Genomic DNA, 25,341 nt, shown 5'->3' with positions numbered 1-25,341 from the left:
CAGAAATGAGTAAGAAAATTGAATGGTTTTAATGAGTGTCTTGGATCTAACCAAATTTTTAGAGTTCTTGATGTCTAATTTAAGAGTGGAACCTACTGGATCCCATTTGCAAGACTTCTACTTGTATAAGAAGATGTCCCTTGTGCATGTTTTGATTTGATTGTTCTTTATGAAGAAATTGTTACAATCTAAAAGAGTGGCATTTTTTCATAGATGGTCAAAGTAAAAGTTTGAAAGCTGTGTTACTTCACAGTGGGCATATATATATATATATATATATATCCATTTATTTTTGTTGTACTCTGTTCCAGCCTTTTTCAAACTATGCTACGCAGAGCCCTTTGGTTCCACCATAGTTATCTGGGGGGCTCTGCGACGAAATTTTAGAATGTTAATATTTTTTTCTAAAACTATAAAATTGAATCAGAATATGCTGTGCATAACAGTAAAAAGTAAATTTGGCCTTTCTGAGTGATCCTGGACTGTCAATGTGTGTGTTATATATGTAAAGATATGATGCTAGTGACAGATTGTTTTCTATATTTAGTATTTTTTTGTTGTTTATTTTTTTAAATATTATTAAGGCTCCGGAATGTTTTTTTTCCTTCTGATGTTGGGACTCTGCATGTCTAAAAAGTTTGGGAACCCCTGCTCTGTTCATATTCAAGGACAATGTGAAATGTGAAGCATGTGTTAGAGAAGTTCAAGTATGACCAGTATAAATGGGATATCTGTGGGGACTTCAAGATGCTGCAATTCCTTCTGTGCTTGCAAGGTGGTTTTAATAAGTGTCCTTGCTTTCTCTGCATTTGAAACTGTATAGTAGTAGATTAATCCAACAGGAAAAGATAGGCTGTCAGAATTGAGTTAGTCTGGTAATAAACAATCCCTTGATTCCAGGAAACAGTCCTGCTTATCTCATTCCATATTAAGGTGTGACTGGTCAAACAGTTTATTAAGGTGGCATATTTATTGGTCTCAAATAGGTTAAGGAGATGTTGGTTTCACTAGAAATGGAAGACGACTGATCTTGGTTAGTGAAATTTCTGGCACCTCATAGTGAATGGTTTTTCTTGGTTAAAATTACAAAGAACTAGTTGACAATTTGATTGAAAATTACAGAAAAATGGGATACAGAATTGTCAGAAAAACTCCATTACTCGCACTTTTATACAGTGCAATCTCGATATAATGGACCTCTTCGTATCGTTGTTTTACAAATACCACCGGTATGATCATGTCCCTCAAAACATTCTAAATAAAAGTAGTGTTCAATTTCCATATTGGAAACTGGAAAAAGGTGAATACTGTATATACTCATATCTACCATATATACTACTACCATATTTCCAAGAGGGGAAATTAGCTAAACATTGGCTGTATATTCACTTCAGTATATTCAGGACTTGCCAGAGACTGATTACTAGAGGTATCTAGAGGGGAAATACAGCTGTTGTTTGTCAAGTGTGTTACACTAGTTACAAAGACTAAAATATTTAAGGGCAAAGGCCTCATGCTATGAGGTAGAATGACTAACATATAGGTTAGTGCAAAAGCATCATTTTAACGTGGCCATCCACCAAAAGTAGTTAAATTAATTAATTAAATTGGCATAGTTTTGGTTATATCTCATATTGTGAATGCCTTCACAACGAGCTGCCATGGTATTGTACTACCTCGAATAAGTAACACTTCACCAGTGGAGAAGGCTACTGTTACTTATTCTCAGTGGATACCACCACCCAGATGGTACTGTTTCAAAGCATGTTGGCTTCTCCTCCGTGGGTGGGCAGGTATCCTGGCCACCCACTATTGCTACTGTTACTTATTCTCGGTGGATACCACCACCCAAATGGCACTGTTCCAAAGCTTGTTGGCTTCTTCTTGGTGGGTGAGCAGGAACCCTCCCCACCCACTGTTGCAACACCAGGGTACCTGCCCACCCACAGAGGAGAAGCCAACAAGCTTTAAAACAGTGCCATCTGAGTGATGGTATCCATTGAGAATAAGTAACAGCAGCCTTCTCCCACTTATTCAAGGTAGTACAATACCATGGCAGCTCGTGAAGGCATTCACAATATGAAATATAACCAAAACGATGCCTAATTAATTAATTTAACAACTTTGGTAATGGCTACGTTAAAATGATGCTTTTGCACTAACCTATATATTAGTTACAAAGTAAATTTTTGTAAACAGCAGCAGGTGACTTCTTTCAACTAGAAGTTACACTTAGGATAGCAAAAACCTGCTAAGGGCTAAACTAGACAAAAATACACATGAACTAACAAGTGATTTATGGAGAAATCATGTGACTTTATTTTGGCACTAGAAAGACCAAGACAGTTTGCTTTTAATTTCTCAAAATACGGTAAATTCTAGGGCATCAGAAATAAATATATGGCAAAATTAGTAAATCAGTAGGCCAAAGTAATAATTTAAATTGTTCTCTTCTCATACATAATCAATTTTTCCAAGGTGATATCTTTAATTGCATTTACTGTGTGCTTTACAGAATTTGCTCTTAATAAACAAGATTGACTTTTCTGCACATCCTGATCTCATCCTTTTTCTCTTCTGGAGGAGGGGTTCCAAAGCAGTGTCTATTATGGTTCTTGAATTTTTCTCTATAAGAAGGCATCTGTCATAATCATTACAAAATTATAAATATGTACCTATATTTAAAGAGGTTCTTAGGACTTGGTAAGAAACTATGTGCTGATTTCTCTTCAGAACTACATAGCAATTATTTTTGATACTATAATTCATTAGCATTTTCCTTGTCATGCATGAAATGAGAATGCATGGTCACTGGCATTCTCAATTTCTGAAGGTCTTCAGTTAAAATTGCTGTTTGCAGATGATGTCCAGCTATTTCATAGCTATTTCAAAACCATCCTGTCAAATTCAAATCCAGCATGCCCTCAGTAAACTTGTTAGTGAACCACAGGCCATGAGTTCTTTCTCTCAATAAATCTGGATATCATTCTATCTCTTTTTCAACTTCTGGATTCCATAATAAACTTAACCAATCTTGCTGTATTGGATCTGCAAGTGAGACTTGGAAGTCATCTTCTAAAGCAGCTGCTGGTTCAACAACCATGCTCTATGTTATAAGTATTTATTATTTAAAAAACACTAGATTCATTAGGAGGAATACTTTCCATTCTAAAGATTAGAAATATACAGGCCTTTATAAAGCTGCTGTGCTACCAATCGTTGATAATGCCCTTTGTTTGGAATCCCTATGGGAAGATTGACTGTCATAAACTTGTAGATGTCCAGCATAATGTAAGGACTCTCTTCCACAGAATCCTATATTCTGTTACTCTTATTGCTAAATTTTAAAAATTGAACTTTGGCAACTTGCAAAATGCCCTTGATAACTAATGTTCTTGTAGATTCCCTTGGTGCAATAAGTGATGTAGTGTAATCAGACTTACTTTCTTTTCTTCTTCCTCACCTTTTTTAAATCCTACTAAGTTCTTAATTTATTACACATATTTTTGTTATAAGCACCTTTATCCTATACATGCACTGTAGTGCATGTTTTGATTTAACAAATTATAAAATAAAATAATAAATAATGATAGCCTTGAGTAAGCATGATATGTTTTAGATATCTGGCATTAAACTTTAAATTGTATTACAGTTGCGGCCTCCTCAACCAGCTGTTTACCTCTTTGTTTTAGACGTTTCTCATAGTGCAACAGAAACAGGTTAGTTAATTTAGTATTCAGTTTTCATAATGTTTGAAGTATGAGACCTGTTCAAAATGTATCTAGATTATGCTTGTTGTTCAAGGTTGAGAAATAGCAGAGGGCACCATGACAGAGTTTTATGTATTTAGACATATCTCATCTTCATCTCCTTACAATAAGCTTACTTCCTTACAGCAGTTTATTATCAGCAAGTAATGAAGACTTTTTCACATCTTGTCATATTACAAAATGTCGCAGTGTGCTGAATGAAATGTACGTATTAAATTTTGTTATAAAACCAGAAAAAAATGTGAAATATTTTACTTTAAAATAGCATATTGGGACCATTACACAAGTACCATCTTTCCAAAGAGGTAGGGAGTCTGTCAAAAATGATCGGCAATGTGGTTAGTCCTGAGCTAAACATATGACGAAATTCTCTCTGAAGTGTGAACTTTGGTTTAAAAAAAAAAAAAAACCCAAAAATTAACTTCTTGAAATCAGTGAAGTTTGTATCTTCCTTTCAGATTGTCATTCTATATTAACAAAAACATTGAAAATGGGGCATGTTTCCTCAAAGTCTGTGCCATGCAAAAACCTCCAGCAAGTCACTTCTGATTTGTAACAAGACATTTTTGAAACACATAACTGGAGACAAAACATGAGTTTGAATATGATCCTGAAACCAGATAGTGGTCATTCAAATGGAAGATTCTTTCTTTCTTTCCCCAATCCAAAACAGGATGGCAGTTGTGCAGCAAAATGAACACCATGTTGTTAAAATAGTTCATGAATACACTCCAGAGGGGCAAACAATTAAAGCATTCTATGTTGAAGTTCCAAGATCACTTTGTGATGTGGTTAAAAAAAAAAAAAAAAAAACCCACCCTGAAAAATTTGGAAATCAAAAGGCTGGTTGCTTCAGCATGATAACGTGCTATCACATTTTTTGCTACTTGCAAGGCACCTCTGTAGCCAGGTGGGCAGGAGCAGCAGTGCATAGCACATGCTTCTTGATTAGACTGGGGTTCGAGCCCATGACCACCAAATACGGAGGATGCGGAAAGGTCAGGGAATGACCACCGCATATCCCCGGAGCAATATGGCCCTAGTTGCTAATGCTCCTAAAAACCAAACAAACAACAAACAGCTACTTGCAATTTCAGGAACCCCCATATTCAGCAGATGTGGCTCTGACTTTTCTTTCCTAGACTGAAAAAAATCTTGAAAGAACTTTAATTGGATGATGCAAACAGTAAAGAATAATGTGGTAGCTCAGTTGTTGGAGATTTTGAAATTGGGTTTCTTAAAGTGTTTCAGAGAGTGGGAAAATTGCCCTTCCAAGGCAATACACTTTGTCTATAAGATAAGTGTATTGCCTTCGAAGGACACCATTTTTAACTGGATTAAATCGCTCATTGTGTAAGTATGGTTATTCTCACAATATAGCATCACTCTAGGTACTCTTTTGAACAGACCCATATTTGTTGAATTAATTGATACATGAATGTTGTCCATTAGTGCATTTTTTGATTTTTTTACATGATACTTTGGTTTATATTTAAACCGAAATTCTTTGGTGAAAAATGTCTGTTTGTGATGAAAATCAGTTTGTACTTCTACTGGGTTAATTAATTTTGTTTTGGAAGCATAACTATAATATCGAGGATACTGTAGATTATCACAGACCTTTTTAACTTTTTTTTTTTTTGCATATAATGTTTTTTTTTCATAAAAAGGTAAAGATTGCAAATTGTTTCTTATGTTTCTATTACAAATTTGTCCAGTTTATTGTATCCCCAAGCTGAATCGAATTTTGCATTTTCTAATGCCTTTTGTAATGGTTAAATAAATAGTTTTTTTTTTTTCTAAAAATATATTTTTCTTTACTTTTCACTTATCCAGCAATTACATTCACCATAATATTCATGCTATGTTTTCCAGTCTATGCACATGTTTACTTTTACTAATGTACTGACTAATTATTTTCTTACAGATACAGTGACATTTAATTCTTCTATGCTTTTAATTCTACATTAACCAATAGTTTTTCAGTTTGCTGGTTCTTGAAGATGTAGTGGATTAAATGTTTTCATGTTCTGTAAATGCTTATTGTGACAAGGTTATTTCTCATGTTGTAAATTAGCTGTGTGTAGCCTTACAGTCAGTTGCACTTCTTTGAATCAAGAACACTGAATGCTTAAGTTAAAACATAATTTAAGCATTTTATTTTTACCATGTTATGTCAGTAGGACTTAACTCTTAGAGAACAAGTGACTGTTATCAAGGACTTGGCCAGTAAGCTGTCACAAAATAAAATAGCAAAGAAGTATGGAATATCACAATTGCAAGTGTTGCAAATCAAAACAAATCAGGAGGCAATCATGGATCAGTTTATAGGAAATGCATAATCCATAGGAAATGCTAATCAGGAAACAACAAAGAGAATCAATCAAAGAAGATGTTGAAGCCCTCTTTCATTGGTACACTCAAGCCCTCTTTCATTGATACACTCTTAGTTCTCCAATTCCCATGCCACAGGGAATTGGAGAACTAAGAAGCAGAAGTTTTAGTTAAGTAACTGGATGTGCCAAGAACATTTAATGGACAAATGGATTCATCGATATTATCAAAAATATAATACATGCACCTTGGAAATCATTTTCTCATAAAAAAAAAAAAAAAAAAAAAGTAATAAGGCTGGATTAAGTTTTGAATCAGATTATTGGACATGTCTTTTACTTGAATATATATTTATACTTTCGTGTAAGGCAGTTCTCACTTTATGAGTTCCCGGGTTTACGAGTTTTTTCCCCAAGTATCAACAAAATTGAAAATATGAACATTAATTGCAAAAAATGAATGTTAAACATTCATAAATACTGCATTCCAAACCACATGTGTAGCTATAGAATACAGTGTTATCCTGCTTTATGATATTAATCAGTTCTACAGACACCATCGTATTGTTAAAATATCGTAATGTGTACCCAATAACACATGTTTTTTGGTAATTCGTTTCAAGATCATGGAAGTTAATTTTTGCTGTATAACTAAGCTATTTATCTCTCTGAAATATCATTTAAAGTCACGAGCAGGACCTTAAGGCCATATAAAAGGTCGTGAGTGTGGTTTGTAAATTGTATTAGTTACCAATTCAAATCATTAAAATGCACTACACCACTTTCATCGTTATCATATGTTCCGTTATAACAATCAATTTTAAATGCCTTCGTGATATTTTTCTAAAGCACATTTCACGACCATAAAACAATAAAAACAATTTGCAATTTCTGGTTTATTGGGCTTTTCTGTTACTGCAAGCAATTATAAATGGGTAGTAAACTTCTTGCATTTGCGAAAATACCGATAGCTGGAATTGTGTGGTTTTTTATGTTATTGTGGTGATGGTGCAATGTGTTTCCCCTTTACTGAAATATTCAATTGTATTAAAAAACATAAAAAAATTTCTAAATCTTCTTTTCATTCCTTTTTTTTTTTTCCCCTTAAGCTTTGTAAACTTGTTACTCCATGCGAATTGTGATAATAGCAATTTGTGTGCTGTTAAAAAATGCTTATGCATGCAATCGTGAAATTTATAATTAAAAGAGAAAATTATCTTGGAAACAAACGCTTCTTGAAACATTTCTGAAGAAGACGACTCCTTGTGCAACAAACCAACGAGTGCTGAGCCAATAATGAGTGATCAAGGAGTGTGTATTTAGTCAATGATGATAAAAATTAAATATTCTTTAACATTTGTAAGTCGTAAATAATTTCTCTATTATTATAATTGGCTTGATTTTATAGGCTACATTTTCATTTCATTCTATAAATCAATCATTGTTTAAACATAAACTAATTAGCTAACTGATTTCATTGTTGAGAACGTAAAACCTATTTTTAACATTGTCTATGGGAAATAAATTTCCGCTTTACGAGTTTTTGCTTTACGAGCATGCACTTGGAACGAATTAATTCATAAAGTCGAGAACTACCTGTACTCAATAAAATAACCTGTGCAAAAGTAATAGTTGTACTCTTAGCAAATAAAGGACAATTGAAGTGTTAAGAGTTTTTAGAACTTTGATTAATATGTGTACTCCACAATAGTGAGACTTAGCTGATATCTGAACATGGGCAGATGTAGGCTGTCATTGCAGGAAAGCAGTTTATGAAACACTAACCACGCAGTTCTGAAGAAATGTATAATACTAAAAATATTTGAGAAGTTCGTGCAATATTAAAAATCTGTTAAAAAGTCCTAGTGTTGTGGGTCAATTAAAAATTAGCCTTAACTGAATCCCTTACATAATTTGAAAAATGTTTCTAAGAATAGAATTTGTGTATATGTGGAAACCTGAGAGGAAATCTAAAATTTATGTATCTTACAACAATCTAAGACTTAAGTATCAGAGACCACAGATACCTGTGGTCTCTACTATAAACTCTTCTTACCATATCTGGCCACCCAGAGTATAAACAAAAATTTGTTTATGGTGATAATTTTTGTTTCCAGTATTCTGTTAGGTAGTCATGACATTATTCTTGAATAATGTCATGACAACTGAAATAAGCTCGCTTGTGCAATTATGCATTCTATGACAATGCAGAATGTGCACAGGTTTTTCCAGAAAAAAATATTCTGAAAAAAAAAAAAAAAAAAAAAAAAAAAAAATATTTGATAAGTTTTTGGTGAGCTGGAAATACATCTCTCAAGAGCATCCTGAGAGATGTATTTCCATCCTGAGACTCTATAGGGTTAAAATCAGAAAATTGTGCTGGCTGTGCCATACCATACGAATAATGGTTTTCATCTTTACATAGTCAGTGATTCTGGTGCATTGTGGTTTGGCATCATCCCCTATTGCGCTTACCCTATGGTCTCACATAGGGGTCCAGGATGCTATCTCTTTGTAGTCATGTATACAGGTTAGTACCTCAGGTTCCTTTCTCTGATTTTAAGTCTGTCATACGCAAAGCCTGCTACAATAAATGGTCACAGACCTGGAAAAGTGACCCTAACAATAACCTTTACCAGATAAAAGAAGATCCAAAGCTGTGGCTGTCTGGCTTCCGAAGAAACAGACGAGAGGAAGTGGTACTGGCAAGACTCAGAATTGGACACACTCACCATACTCATCTCTTTCTATTATTGGGTGAAAGCCCACCACAGTGCCCATCCTGTCAGACGCAACTTAGTCTGTCATTTCCTGGTTGATTGTCCCTTAGATTCAACCATCCGGTCAAACAATTTTCAGTCTTTCTCTAAATTGAATATATCACCTGATTTATCTCGCATCTTAGGAAATGAAGCAAATATTGAAGAACTTTTATTATATCTAAAACATATTGGTTTGTACGGAAGCATATAATGTAATTTCTCTAACAATATACTTTTTGTCAATTAACGATGAAGAGACACAATTTGGCCTTAGTAGCCCTTGTGTCGTTAAACCGAACAACAACAGGTTAGTACTTCTTTTAATCCATCCAAAAAGATGCCTGCAAAATCAGCAAGCCTTTCCCAGTAGATTCCATTTCAGTGATGTCAGAGATCTAGGGTGTATATATGTACTCTCATATGTAGAAGTGCTCTCTGGAGGAAATCCAGACTTGTTGATAACCCGTACTCACACCCATCAGTTCATGTAACACAATATCTACTCCAGTGTAGATGCCCTACCTTTCACATGGGATGAGGAGAATACATAGTCATTGATCATCTTGCATAGGGCCACTTTTATGTAACCTTCATATGGTAGACTGACAATGATATTGCTGTGATAACTATGAGGTTCAGACACAGTTGAGATGGTGTCAACCTGTGTATTCATGTAAACAGTCAAAAAAGGTATCTTTTTATGTTTTCAAGAATAGTTTCGGGTCTCCTCCATGGAGTTTTCTGGCACCAGAAAACTCCTGGAATTTCCTTCAAAGCCTAGAGAATTGTATCATTAACATTGAGCCATCTGATTATATCTGTTTCAGGCTGTCCTGCTTCAAGGCATCTGAGGTTGGTTCTCATCTCCTTGGGCCATTAGTCAAAATTTGGAAATGAGAAATTCAAGACATTGAAGTTATTGATGTGGTTACATACAAAAAGCACTTTGGTAAATTTCCATTTAAACATGAAATAAAATGACAAAGTAACAAGGAGAAAAAATAACCCTGAAATAAAAATAGAAATCTTTTTATTCTCTTCATACGATTCAATTTTAAAGACACATAGACCGAACCACAGTCCATCCATGGCTAGAAAAGCTTTTAGCAGAAACTCTTTAGTTATGACAAAATCATTTAGCTCCCTGTTAGATTTTGATAAATTTCTGGCATCCACTCCCATAAAGAATTCCTCATGTGTGAATGTAGATGCTAAATACTTATTCAGCTTGTCAGTAACCTGAGCAGTATCATGAACAGTTGAATCATCCATATTAAGTGGACCTATGTGAGTCATCCCCTTCCTTCTAGTGTTTACATAAGAAAAGTGTCTTTGCTCTTTTCCTTTGCATCGTTTGCAGGGATTTCTCATAATCTGTCTTAGCTTGCCTAATAGTGTTTGTGACTTGATTGTAGACTAGTTTATATTATAATTGGCTTCTGTATCACCTGATAATTTATATGCCTCCTATGCACTTTTTTTCTCTGCCACTAGTTTCATCAGTTCATCTGACTTCCATTTAGGTCAAAGTCTTAAATGGTATTTCTTAGTTGCTATGAAAAGCCTAGTAGCTTCTATGATTATTTCCTTGACTGCTTCCCATTTAGAATTTGCTGATGGTATCATCAGTTGGTCCCACTATATAGAATTTAAAATCTGTCTGAGACCACTCTAATTGCCTTTAAGAAAGCAAGAACCCTTTCCTTTACCTTTGATGGTAGTTACGTAAAGTAAATCCTTTAAGTAAATCCCACACCAATACACTGTGATCACAGTCACCTATTGGTTCTTTTCTCTGGCTTCTTAATGCATGAACAATCACTGCTGATAATCAGATCAGGAGTATTTACTTTTTCTTGTTGCCTCTCTCACATGCTGCTCTAGAAAACAGTCATCTAGTAAATCCACAAAAATCTTGCTAGTGTGTGAATGACCAACTCACAAGTTCCAGTCAATATCTGTAAAGTTAAAATCTCCCACTATAAGACCTCATTAAATCTCCCACTATAAGACCACTATTGCTGTGTACAGTTGTCCATTGTACTCATCAGAGTCATTAGGTCTATAACACACTCCTACTCTCATTTTTGCTTTCCCATTGCTTACGTCACACCAGACTGACTCAACATCGCACTGGCTGTTCATATCAACTAGATGCACTGCCTTAGATTTTATGTGCTTAATTAAGAGCATAACTTACTCTTTCTATCCTGTCTATCCTTTATGTACACATTGTACTTTCTACGTTCAAATTCTTCATCCCTTGTTTCTGAGTGATTTGACATCCCTGATATCCCACCAATATCTGCATTTGATGACTTGACCAGCACTTTCAAATTAAATTTATTTGCAGTGCTCATAGCATTGGTGTACATGCAAGTATACATGCACCTGGTCGTACTTTTTGTTACTCTAACACAGCCCATGTGTTTATCTGTTCCATGATTACTCACACCTTGAAATCCCTATCACCTTTCTTTCTGGGCTGCTGCATATTCCAGTAGAAACAGTGCAAGAATCATTTTCACCTCTGCCTGCTACTATTGTTAATCTATTAGTCTGTATATACTCCCCAAGCTGCCTTGATAGCATCAGAAAATATCCTTGTATCCTTTCTTATAAGTGTATCCCATCCCTGTCGAAGCAGCTCTCCTGTTAACTAGCATAGACCATGCTGACAAAAATTCTGCCTCATGAGCCCTGTACAAATCTGTCCAGGGAAGAATTGATTGACAAGGCTGGCATCATATACTCCCTCCTATCGTGCCTGGACAGAATTGCAAACCCTTTCAGATTCAACCCTAACTTGCAACTTTTCCTCAACATTGGCTTTACTTAAAAGTAAATCAGCAGATCTCGTACTCTTAGTGTCATTAGTTCCACTGTGTACAACAATATCACATTTTGTGCTCTTAAAAGATGATACCTGTTCTAAAACGTTTTAAATTTTTACCACCTGGCAGACACCGTGGTTCTATTCCAACTATCCTTTTTGCACAATATATTTCCCCATTTCCCTGACAATAGATTCAACAACAATAGCTACTTCCTGTGGGACCAGTACATTCTGCCCTGGCAGTTGCTGCTATGTTGCCTGATGTTCAAGTGTGAGCTCTGGTGGCATTGAGTTGGGCGGCTGAGAGTTTGATGGGTCCCCCGTTTTAATACCATTCCGAGCAAGCATCCACCCTACTAGTAAAGCTCTCATATAGGCCCATCACAGTGCTGAGTTGGTGCCTCATTTCTTCGCACTCTGCATCGAGCACACACACAGAGACATCCTCCCTCTATATCATGTCCTGTTCCAGAAAGATTCACAAACATTACACATATAGCACATTTCTTTAGGCCATGATTCATAGAAGAATCCCTGTTCAGTTCCTCCAAATCACATGCAGGCAAAGCATTTTCCTAAGCCACAGTGGGCTCAAAGCACTCCTGTTGCTTTGAGCCCATTGCTTTGCTGCTCTAGTCTCTGGCATGATTTCTGTTTAAATTCAATATAATTGAGAATACTAAACCTAACTAATGTACTTAAATGCAATAATAATACTACTGTAATTCACCAGTTATACAGCAATAACATGTACTAGATATCAAGCTTACATTATGTATATTATGCCATACCATTATTTGGTAAAGTAATAAGTTAAGAACCTTTGTATCGTGATTTGAGTGAATACTGTATCTTGTAACTTGTGCTGTAGTGCATGGTAGGGGAATTGTAGTTTTTTATTGTAGTAAATAGGTGTCTCAATAGTTCGAATCATGTAAGTTGGTGTTAGTTAGATACTTTTATTATATTATAACCCAGAATTTCCCCTACCATGCACTACAGCACAAGTTATGAGAAACAACATTCATGCCAAATCACCAATACAGAGTTTCTACATATATTCATTTATTAAGTTGTAAATAATACAAAACCTCTAGCTAAATTTAAAAATAAGCTTATGAATGTGACTAAGATTAAACTATTTATTGGAGACAATTTAGTATGTTAAGTCAAAAAGATGGCACATTTTTCCAAAAAACTTATTGTTCTCAGAGGTCAGTTTTTTTTTAATGAAAACCCCAAATATGAGAAGTATTAGAACCTATAATACTTAGTACAGTCCATGGACTGAAGGTTGAGAAGATAAAAGAAGATACTGCAGAAGAACAGTGCCCAGAAACAGTCTGAAACAGAAAGTGGAGCGGCTGTTAGAGATGAGTCATTAATTAGCCTAACTGCTCTCTTTTGAATGGAATCTAGAAGCCTGAGAGAGGTTTTGGCGGCACCGTTCCCCAGAGGTGGGAACAATATTCCATGATAGGGCAGATTTGTACAGAATGAACAGCTGTTTGGAAGAAAAGTAATGCAGAGGGTGAAAGATAAAACCCAGTTTTTTAGATGCAGAGGAAACAATATTTGTAATGTGCTTATGCCAAGAGAGATTCGAAGTCAGGGTGATCTTCAATAGAGATATATGATCTTGCCTAGAAATCATATCATCGAAGATTAGTGCAGGAGCAGAAGAATCCTTTTTGCAAGCTATATGACAGTATGGAGTTTCAGAAGGATTGAAATCAACTAAGTTATCTCTGCTCCACTGGAGAATTATCCAGAGATTGTCCTTTAAGGAATTGGTAGTGGCTATTTGAGAAGTTGAAGCTGTTTGTACAGGGCAAGTTTTCTCAAACAGGAAGGTGGAATGCAATGTGCTATCATCAGAAAAACTATGGATTGGATATCTGATCAATGGAAGAAGGTCATTAATATACAGGAGGAAAAGAGTGGGATAAAGAACTGAGCTTTGGAAAGGTTAGAAGACAGAGCTATCTACCATTATCTGTGGTGAGTAGTCAGGGACAAAACTGGATACCCAATTACTAAACACAGTTGTCGAACCATAAGATTGAAGCTTGTTTAGAAGACCTTTTTTGCTAGACATGACGAAAAGCCTTTCAAATGTCAAGAGCAGCTGCTTGATTTTCACCAAACTTTTCCATGGAATTTGCCCATAGTTGATTAATGTAAGCCAAAATATCACTGGTGGATCTACATTGCTGAATACATACTGGCAATCATTGGTCAGATGGAAGGTTACTAGATAGTTTTAGTTGGCGGTTAATTTTTTTTTTTTTTTTTATGTGAACCCCCAAACATGAGAGGTATTAGAACCTATAGTACTTAGTACCGTGCTTGGGTTAATTGATCTCTCCATTACTTCAGAAAGAGTAGAAGTAAGTGCAGTGGCACGATAATTGGATGGGCAGGTTTTGCCATGCTTTTTAGGAACTGGCTGGATATGAGCAAATTTCCAAGGGAAACCACCTTTGGAATAAGAAAGAGAAAAAAGGTGACACAGAACAGGAGTAAGTTCAGGAGCACAGGTTTTAAGAACAAGTGGAGAAATACCATCAGGACCTGGAGTTTGTTTGTTCAAAAATTTTCTGACATTCTTTTGATGGAAGACAACAGGATGCATTGAATGGAGTGTACTGGGAATTGTAAGAGGTGGTTTACCAAGGTCATCAATACAAGAGTTGGAAGAAAAGTACGATGCCAGCAGGTCAGCTTTATATTTGGCTGAAGTGGCAATAGAACCTTCTGGTTTTTACAGAGGTGGGAACAGAGATGAGCAGAGGTTGTGGCCAGTAGCTTTAGAAAAATACCAGAATGCTTTACTACCATTTGGACAAGAAGCAAGTTTTCTAATCTTAGACTGTTCAAAATCTAGTTTCAACTTATAACTGCTTCGCAATTGTTGCGAGCTTTGGTTGGAAGAAAATGATCTTGAAGTATACAAGCCAATTATGATATGCAATATTCTTATCTTGAACAGCCTTAGCACATTTATTGGAAAAGCAAGGTTTATATAAAGGATGAGATTTTAAGGTGGAGTGTGGAATAAAGGATTTCATCCCTACAAGAAAAATTTCACTGACGCAATCTGAGCAAACGTTGAAACCAGAAGATTTGTACCAGTAATCTGGCCCAAGAAAAGAAACAGGGCTCATCATTCCATTTTGCATTCTTGTAATTCCAAACAATACAAGGTTGACAATGGCCAGAACACCATCACCGGGTTGTGATCTGAGGTGCCTAGGAGACCACTTACTTCGACCATGCAATTAAAAGGGTTGTTTGCAGAAAAAGATCAAGATTATTGGCTGTGTGGTTAGGATTTTATTGTAAATAAATGAACAATCTGTGTCAGGTCATTAGTACTTGCAAAAGCCTCAGCTCTTGACCAGCAAAGTCTGTGTGACTAAGAAATGGAAGCCAGCTGGAGTTGTGAACATTAAAATCAACCAAGGAAAATTACCTCACTGTTAGGAAAGTTGGACTGGAGAAAGTCAAGTTTCAAATGATTACTTGAGTTGGGAGAATGATATAGGCAACAGATGAATTTGACAGAATGTGGCAGAGAAATTTTCAGCCAAATAAGATCGAAAAGAGGAAATTACAAATTACTAAGTCTCTGACATCAATTATTAGAATGGACATATGCACAAGTGTACCACCTTTGAAGCAAAAGGAATCATAGCGAATAATAAGGAAGCTCAAATTTGGAGCAATGTTATCTAACTGTAACTTAAACATAGTTGTATCTGGAGAACCCGGTTGTTATCCATTAGTTTAGTGGGAGACTAACTTTTCACCAAATCAAAATGAATTTGTTTTGCAAAAAAAAAAAAAAAAAACAAACAAAAAAAAAAAAAAACACGTCTCTCCTTTGGATATTATTTTGTTTTGTAAACATGATATTTTATGATATGTGTGTAAAATATGGCACAACATGCTGTGTTGCTGAGATTTGGAAAACTGTTGCTGCACACAATGTCCTATATTTAGCTTATAAAATAGAAATTGATATATACTTGCAGTTGATGTCCCATTCCCACGATTTAATTAGCCTGATTTTTATGGGTAGAAATCACCCAGTGCTTTGTGTTAAATATAATTACAGCTGTGCTTATTTTTCTAAAGTGCTAAGACTTTTCAGTTGGTAATTTTGGGAATTATAAAATGTGTTATTCTCATTTTTTTTTTACAGGATATCTTGAGTCATTTTGCAAATCCCTCTTAACAGAAATAGATAATCTACCAGGAGATGCAAGGACACAAATAGGTTTCATCACATTTGATGGAAGTGTTCATTTTTATAATCTTGGAGAAGGTCTTAATCAGCCTCATATGCTGATTGTATCTGATATAGAAGGTCAGTTATTGATACTGTTAATTTATTTATATAAACTATTTTTTTAGTAATTTATTTTGTTAATTTATTTCTTGTGTTTACTTTATTACTAATTATTATGGCTTTTGATGTGGTTGAATATTAAACAATCAGTTATATTCCTTTCTTTCATATTAAATGTGAAATTTTTTGCAGATATCTTTTTGCCTTCTCCGGATAACCTGCTAGTTAATCTGCAAGAATGCAAGGCAGTAAGTGCTATTAATTAGTATTATAAAATTTAATTAGATTTCTCATTACTTTTTCTTGTGTTGATATTAATAGGTTCTTAATAGGCCCAGTTTCCTTTACATTTTGTGGGTTCAGTTTTAAAACAGTTTTTGCAAAATGGTCACTTGATAATCTGCTGGACTGAACCTGTTGATAATGCTCTTGGAGGCATCTGGATCAGCCTTTTTCAAACTGTGCTACGTGTCTGGAAAACGTTCTGGAGCCTTTTTTTTTTTCTTTAAATTAAGGCTATAGAATTTTTTTTTCCCCTTTCTGATGTGGGGGGCTTTGCATGTCTACAAAGCTTGTGAAACCCTAATTTGGATCACTACTAACTGAGGCCCTCTCTCTAGAGTATTATAATTTTTTTTTGCCATGTATTTACTGTTTTTTGAGTTGTAACCTTTCTATAAGGTTACAATATATCTTTTATTCATCTGTATTTTTATGGCATAGTCATGGTGCACCGTAGCCTTGGTTGCTTTTGCACCAATAAAATCGAAGTCCAACCAACCAGCCTCTTCTTTGCCAACTATGACTGGAGGTAATGTAAATAGCATGTATTTTTGACTGGAGAGAAAGGATTGCCAAGACCACATTATATTAAGTAGCTGGGTCTTTCTTGTTGTCTGTTTGATGTATTTAAAAATCATTGTTTCATAAATGTTCCCTCTGCCTCATCCCCAAATTTACTTAAACCGATTGGTGCCTCTGTAGCCAGGTGGGAAGGAGCAGCAGTGCGTAGCGCACACTTCTTGATTAGACCGGGGTTCGAGCCTGTCACCACCAAATACGGAGGATGCGGAAAGGTCAAGGGAATGACCACTGCATATTCCCGGAGCAATATGGCCTTAGGTGCTAATGCTCCTAAAAACCAAATAACAAACTTAAACCGACTTTTACCTTATCTATATATGAGTGGATCACAAAAGTCAAACAAATTGACCAGCCCCCTTCCCCAATAAAAAAAAAACCTCCCTTATTGCATAGACAAGGCATATGCAGTACGTGACACCCTTCATGGCTACAAGCCAGGGGTTGTACACAATTCATTTCACAAAGATATGTGGTGTCAGTGATCTCAGTGAGCCCATTATCTTCTCCAATGTGCACTTATTTTTTCTGACAGAACCACAATTTGATAGAATTGTGATTATGATAGAATTTCTGACTTTTTTCCATTACTATTGCCCTTACAACATATTCATTTATCTATTAGAATATCTGTCAATCTTAACCAGACTTTAGAATCTGGCACTGTTCACTTTTCGAAGATACGAGACTAGAGAACTTTACTCTCTGCTATTTAATAGGGGAAGACACATCACTAATAAGAAGCATTAGACAGTGGGATCTCATTAAGATAGAGCATATAGTTCCCCTTTAGCAGAGGAACAGTGTGATTTGTATATATGGGAAATTTGTATAAATTCTAGTTTTTTTATTTTATATATAAATTGTGTATCAGTCTTGTGAATAAAAATAAACATTAGTTTATTACAAAATTTTGACATCTTGTATGGTTAATGCAAGCTTGGTACGATATCATTAAACCTACTACAATCACATGCATGCTCTGGGCAAGTTTTGTGTTTTTGAATGATGGCACTGACTTATGAAAATTTTTATGCTGTAGCTATCAAAGCCAGTTTTTGATAGCTACAACATAAAAAGACTTAAAAACATTAAGGTCAATTGCAGTTATGTTACATCTGACTCAGTCTTTTTTGTTAAATTCTCTTTTTTGTGTGCTATTTTAAAAGGTCTGAGCTGTGAGCTCTTTTAAAAGGTCTGAGCTAAAAGGTCACATCTGGTGAGTATGGGCTTGGCATACCCAAGGTCCTGAACTGGATATAATTTTTTTTGGCAATTCCCTTCTCTCTCTGGGTAACTCGGAGAATTTTTTTTTTTTTTTTTTGGCTGGTGCAGCGTAAGCCTCAGGCTTCCTTGCACAATGTAGCTAATAATAATAAAATACAGCAAAAGCAACATTTTACTTTTCTTTTTTTTCCTAAAAATATGCTAAACTACATAATCTCAACACAAGCAAAAAACAAATAAATCTGTGTACTAAGTATATGGCTTTATATCACCTAGACTATGCTGTTTATGATAATTAAATACCAACCATTGTTGTAAATAGGGCATGGAGATAGTGATAGTGCATCAGTATTGAGAGTTGTGTGATTTCGTATGCTTTTGTTTTTACTGCACTTATTGACTGCTTAAGGATGCATATATGTCATGGTACATCATTTGGGTACTGTTTGATGCATATTTGTTTATCAAATGGCAGTTGAATACTTGAACAAACATTTTAAAAAAAAATGCCCGATTTTGACATTTTTTTTTTCCCTTTCTGAATTCAGTTAATTAAAGATTTGCTGAGTGACTTACCAAAGAGATTTAGTACGAATGGAGATACTGATAGTGCTCTGGGTGCAGCTCTTCAAGCGGCTTATAAATTAATGGTAAGTATAATTACATCTTTTTCATTATAATTCATTATATATTAGTAAAACCATTAAAAACTTAATTATATAGAATATTGCAAATCTGTTTTAGTGTTATATTCATATATGTATCCATCATCGTTGTATAACTCTAATGTCAAAACACATTTCTATTTTGAACAACCTTTGTATGTCAGATTAGTATTAACCATATAGTGTAGGAAGCTGCAGATTTCCCCCCCAAAAAAATTAAAACAGAATAATAATAATCAACAATAATTACAAAATAGATTAATTATGTGATTGCCTCCTCACATAGGTAACTATCCAGGTAACTACGACCTTTGAATTTCTTCAAACTGTCAGCCTTAACTACCCATGGAGATAACTTATTCTGGTAGACAACTTTCCAGCTAAAAGAAAACTTCATATAGTCCATTCTGCATTTACCACAATTTGAATATATGGCCCCTAGTTCTGGAATCCTTTATAATACTGAATTTTGCCTTCATTCATTTTACTATTCCCTCTCAGAGCCTTACAGACCTCAGTTTCCTTCTCGGTTGCCAAACTCTCAGCCTGCATAATTGAAGTCTTTCCTCATGTGGTTGCCCTTTTGCAGATTTCACAGTGTTGTCCATCTTTGGATCCTTTCAAGAAGCTCAGTGGCCGTTTTTCAGATTAGGTCTCCATATGTATTCAAACTGCTGTCTTACAATTGCCTTATACAGTAGGAGACCTCCCCATCTTTACAGGCTATTGCTTCATAAATCATTGCTAGGACACCGTGGCCTTTCCTGGTCTCCTGTTTAAACTGCTCAGAGAGCTTGATATTGGTCCATATCATAACTCCCGGATCCTTTTCTTCTTCTGTTTTTAATTCATCCCCACCAATCGTATAAGTTATTTTTGGGTTCATATTCATCAAGTGTAAACCTTACATTTTATTCCATTAAAACATAGATGTCACTTTTCTGAACCTCCTTGAAGCCTGAAGGACTGTTGCTTGGTACTGGTCATTAATGACTCTTCCAAACTTTACATGATATGCAAATTTTAAAATCACACCCTCTATTCCCTTGTTGATGTTGTTTATGAAAATTGGGAACAACAGTGATCCAAAAACAAATCCTTGGAGGACCTCACCTCTGACATTATACCAGTATGATGAGTATTCATTAATCACAAACCTCTGCCTCCTGCCATGCAGCCACCCTGTTATCCATCTTAGTCATGCCTTCAACCCCAACATGTTCCAGCTTATACAGTAACCTCTCGTGAGACACCTAGTCAAATGCCTTGCTAAAATTCAAATAAGCCATGTTGAAATTATTCCGTACATCCAGCTCATGAGTAACTGTGTCAAAATAACTAACCAGGTTTGTTAACCCTAATTTTCCCCTAACAAAATTGTGTTGCGTGTTCTTTAGAATGCCATTTCTAACAAAATGTCCCTGTATTGCACTCTTAATCATTGCTTCCAAGATTACATTTGTTCCCCCAACTAGATTGCCTTAAAGAATTACCCTTGTACCTCCTTAACAGTAGCTATAAGTACTATTAGTTTCCCCGAACCTTTAAGGTACCCTAAGTGATAGTGAAAAACTTCTTGCACCACTTTTATTCAAGTGAATCCTCTCTCTGCAAAATAGGTTCTTTTTACCTACAAGTGGAGCAACAGGACACACTTAATTTTTCCCTCCAAAAACCTTTACAGAGTCCTTCAAGTCGAGTTAATCCACAAGGCTTTCAGCACGCAATCCTTCCTGTTGTATCTGGGAAGAACTGCAGACAAGTACACATTCTGATCTAACTCCAATCTAACCTGATTACTTGTAGAATTTTGGATATTTAAGCTTATTATGGAAACCTGAAGTATTTCAGCAACATTTGAAATGCCAGATGTCCCAAAATGACTTCATTTTCAGAAAGTTAATTTTTTTTTTAAAAAGTATATAAGCTGAAAGCATAATAGTGAAAACAGTGATAGTTAGAGAGGCCGTAAATGAAATTGGAGTTTGTTTTTAATGATACTTTAGTAAGCATGTGGATGATATGTCACATGACATTGAAGAAGTCTCTGGGGGGAAAAAAAAAAAAAAAAAAACCTTGTTTTCCAGGTCGATGAGTCAACAGGCATAAAGGCATGAGTAAAGCACAGTGTTGCAATTTGAAAACGAAGGTGAAATAATAGAAAATTTTATTTGTTAAGAACTGCCAGAAAGAACCAAAGGCCAGAACGCTTTTACTGACCTTTACCGAGAAACAAGATTTTTACAATTTGAACTGACTTTTACTCAGCTGATCAAAGAGGGAGCACCTCAATGACCAGCTCAGTAAAAGGCTTGTTACACCCATTAAAGAAGTAAAAGCCCTGATGTCATAACTTGCTGCTTCTTCAACTGGGACCTTCTTGTTTCAAAAACTATTGGGGAGGATTTAAAACAAGTTCTTGATTGTAGTGAACGTGGTCAGTTGTTTAAAGCAGTGCCTTCTTAAGTCACAGCATGCTTGTAAAGGCTGTGTGAAAATATGCAAAAAGCCATGTGACATTTGACCATTTGAGCTGCAAGAGCAAGTAATGCTCTTGCAGCTCAAATGTCGCAGCTTCAAAGTAATAATGAAGCCAGTCAGTTTTTCTGACTTCCTTGAAGAATGGCTGCCAGAACTAGCATACTTAGCAGATATTTATCAGCACTTAAACACCACCATGCAGGGCCCAAAAGAAAACATTCTAACTTCCACAAATAAATTTCTTGCGTTTAAAATTAAACTCAAGATTTGGGGATGTTGTTTGTTGTTTTGGTTTTTAGGAGCATTAGCAGCTTGGGCCATATTGCTCCGGGATATGCGGTGGCCATTTCCTGACCTTTCCGCATCATCCGTATTTGGTGGTGACGGGCTCAAACCCCGGTCTAATCAAGAAGCGTGTGCTGCGCACTGCTGCTCCTTCCCACCTGGCTACGGAGGCGCCAAAAAGATTTGGGGAAACATCCCTGCAAGTGGAAATATTGAAATGGTTCTGCTCCTACTTCAGGTTCAGAATCAGGCAGCTTATAATGAAGTCATTCCATTAATTAACAGTCATTTGGAATCACTGACAGAAAAGCTTGACTAGTACTTTCCTTCTTTTCATCAGAAAGATGTGACTGGGTCAGGAACTCGGAGTTCTCATCAAATTCATAAAATTTACTCAGTCTACAAGAACAACTGACTGAACTACAGCGCAGTTGAACTATGAAGATAAAATTCAGTGAAGTGTTGCCTGACATGTTTTGTATTTCAATGAGAAAAAGAATATTCTATGAACTCAGTGAAAGCAGTGAACATCTTACTCCAGTTTTCAACTTTTTTATCTCTGTGCACATGCTTTCTCATGTCTGACAAACAAAAGCAAGGAAAAAATAGACTTACTGTCTGTTGAGAAAGAACTGAGTGCGTTTGTCAAAAATTCAATATTTGTGCAAAAAGGAAAAAAGCCCAAGTGTCAAACTGAATGTAAACCTTATATTGACTCTGGATGTGATCTTTATTTTGATGTTTAGTCCTGAGTTAGGTGTGCAACAGTTTGAAATTCCTCTGTGCACATGAAAATTTGAAATATAGACAGAAAAAATTCCAACTTGTTAATTTTTTTGATGCTACCTATATTTTCAATTTTTACTGAACACAACTATGAAAAATCCATGTTCTGTATTAAAAACATTTTTAATTAATTATTGCAAATTAAAACTCCCTTTAGACCTGTTGGCTAGTGAATGCAAATTTAAAAACTGTGCTTTAACGAATGCTGTGATTTTGATGCTACCTATATTTTCAATTTTTACTGAACACAACTATGAAAAATCCATGTTCTGTATTAAAAACATTTTTAATTAATTATTGCAAATTAAAACTCCCTTTAGACCTGTTGGCTAGTGAATGCAATTTTAAAAACTGTGCTTTAACGAATGCTGTGATTAGACACCAGCTTAACAGTAACAGGAGCACTCACAGCATGAAACATGAAGTGCATGTATCAACAGTTTGATTCCAGATGGTGCATCATTGTCATGAAGTCAGTGCGTTACCAACCTGAGGACTGTGTGGCAGTGAAGTGAACTTGCTATCTTTATTGCATTCAGTGAATAGTTATATGGATGCCTGATGCAATACCCATTACAGTGACATGCTAGGGGTTTAACATAAAAATTAACCAAAACAGAAAAAATTACATATATAAAAATCAATAACTGAACATGATGCATGTCAGTCAACATGTGCATATAATTAGGTTTAACTTAATCATGAAATTTTTCTAATTGTACAATAATTATCAGACATTTCTAGAATTTTTTGCAGAGAATTCAAAGAAAACATTTTCAGAAACAGCTGTTAGGAGTCAGCTATGTGGATGGAGTAGATGACACAAATAGCTGAAATTTTGTCCGAGTTGAATTGACCCCAAATGACTGATTCAGGGTTGAGCAAAGTTTATTTTGATATCGGGACTGTAAATATTTTCATAGGTAGAGGTTTAAATGGGTATGAAAAATTATTTTTGGGGTTTCCTCCATGGAAAAAAGGTTAAGAAACTGATCTAGAAGAATTGCTGTTCTAAAAAGGAAAGATCGATTTAAACAGTTTCAATTGATGCATGTCACTGAAAAAAAAAAAAGATTTCAAAGCATGTGTATACACTTTTGTAGACTGGTAGAACAGTGACGAACTTTGACAAGTCTGTTTAAAGAGAGGTTAGAAGAGGTCTGAATAGCGATATTAGTACTTTTCAGATTTACCAAATTGAAAAGGTAGAAGCAGTCACTAGCAAGTGGCTCTCATGTTGCGTAGTTCATGATCTGAAAAAAATTTGAAAAGAAGACAAGTTAATGAACTCCCCAAGGAAAAAAAAAAAAAAACAAAACTGAATTGCAGACTGTGATGAAAGCAGCCCTAAATAGACCAAGCAAGATGATAACTTGAGGCATGTTAACTCCACTTATGCAGACGTCTGTTCAAGATCCTCTCTTCTGGTTTGAATAAAGCAGTTTATTTCTTTTAATTGTTATGCCAACGTTGAAAATTCAAACGTAGCCCTTCAATCCAATGTATATCTGCAGTCTTGTCTAGATGATCCTGGAATGCATCTTTAACCAGTGACTCCATTATTTTACCCGGAACAGAAGTTAAACTAACTGGTCTGTAATTACTCGTGTCACCCTTCGATCCCCCCTTTGTGAATTAGGTATACATTTGCACATATCTAGTCCATGGGGACCTACCCTGAGTCCAAGGTCTCATAATTATGGCTAAGGGTTTGCTTACTTCCTTTGCTGCCGCCTCTAATATAACTGGTTAGATCCCACCCACCCCAGGTGCCTTTCTTATGTTTAACTTCAACAATTTCTCCTCCACTTTGCTCTCAGTTATTACAAAATCATTAAGCACCCTGCTACAATTTGATAACCTTCTGGCATTTTCAAACCTTAATTCCTCATGTGTGAATGCAAAATACTCGTTTGTTTGCTGTCTGAGCAGGATCATCAACAGTCGAACCATCAATATCAAGTGGACCAATCAGATTCATCCCCTTCCTTTTAGAGTTTATACAAGTTTTACCCGGAACAGAAGTTAAACTAACTGGTCTGTAATTACTCGTGTCACCCTTCGACCCCCCTTTGTTGAATTAGGGATACATTTGCACATCCTTGCTGTTTTTCTTAGCATCCTTTGCCAAAGATTTTACGTAATCTGCCTTCACCTGCCTAACCTTCTTTGTGACTTGATTACAGACTAGCTTATATCTGCCATAGGCTTCTGTGTCGCCTGATAATTTATATGCATCCCATGCATTTTTCTTCTCTGCCATGAGTCTCATTAATTAATTTGACAACCATTTAGGCTTAAACCTTGAACAACATTTCTTAATAAGTATGAAACTTTTAGTAGCTTCCACAATTAATTCCTCGAATGCTTCCCACTTACAATTTGCTGTTGGTAACATCATCAGTTGATCCCACTGTACAAAATTTAAAAACTGTTTGAAACCACTGTAGTCACCTTTGCCAAAGCATAAACCCTTTCCTTTACCCCTGATGATAATTATATCTTTAATTATATCCCACGTCTGTACACTGTGACCACTGCCAATATTTTTCCAATAAAAATCAGTTAATGTCTAATAGAATATTCAACAGAACTTTACAGACAGAAAACTCCTAGGTATACTAATATTTGAAAACATCCTGTTCTGGTAAACAATCATATGGCTATATTTTTTGTATAAAATGTTTGTTATCCGTGAAATGTAATTTCTGTTACAGTCTGGAAAAAAGCTTAATTTTCCTATTGCTTATGATTTCTAACTTTTTGAAAGTCAAAAAGTTGGCAGCTGTGCATTCAGTGTCCCTTTGGTCTTCTGATAAAAGTTGTTATTAAAAGATTTCCTGGAGAGTTTTCATACTGAGAAGTCTGTAGGTCCATTGGCATTTCTCCACTTGTAAAACTTGTGCTCCAGAGTTAACTTCAGTTTGTGTTGTCTTTTACATTTGCTTTTTCCACTGGGTACTTTTACTCTTGCTTGTAAA

General features: G+C 35.5%; 1 protein-coding gene across 2 annotated transcripts in view; it reads left to right on the top strand.

Annotated features, from left to right (window-relative positions):
• Nucleotides 1-25,341, top strand: part of Sec24AB (Protein transport protein Sec24AB) — a 298,277-nt gene that overhangs the window by 161,844 nt on the left and 111,092 nt on the right. For both annotated transcript variants that reach the window (XM_090378021.1, XM_090378020.1), the window contains 4 exons: nucleotides 3,653-3,719; nucleotides 15,909-16,073; nucleotides 16,248-16,303; nucleotides 18,692-18,793. In XM_090378021.1, coding sequence (XP_090234147.1) covers nucleotides 3,653-3,719; nucleotides 15,909-16,073; nucleotides 16,248-16,303; nucleotides 18,692-18,793 — 390 coding nt within the window. The remainder of the gene's footprint in view (nucleotides 1-3,652; nucleotides 3,720-15,908; nucleotides 16,074-16,247; nucleotides 16,304-18,691; nucleotides 18,794-25,341) is intronic.

This window comes from Mastigoproctus giganteus, chromosome 7 (assembly GCF_048544385.1).
Source record: "Mastigoproctus giganteus isolate SK-2022 chromosome 7, ASM4854438v1, whole genome shotgun sequence".
Classification (NCBI taxonomy): Eukaryota; Metazoa; Arthropoda; class Arachnida; order Uropygi; family Thelyphonidae; genus Mastigoproctus; species Mastigoproctus giganteus.
Note: the sequence above shows the minus strand (reverse complement) of the source record. Positions and strands in the feature narration are given on the sequence as shown.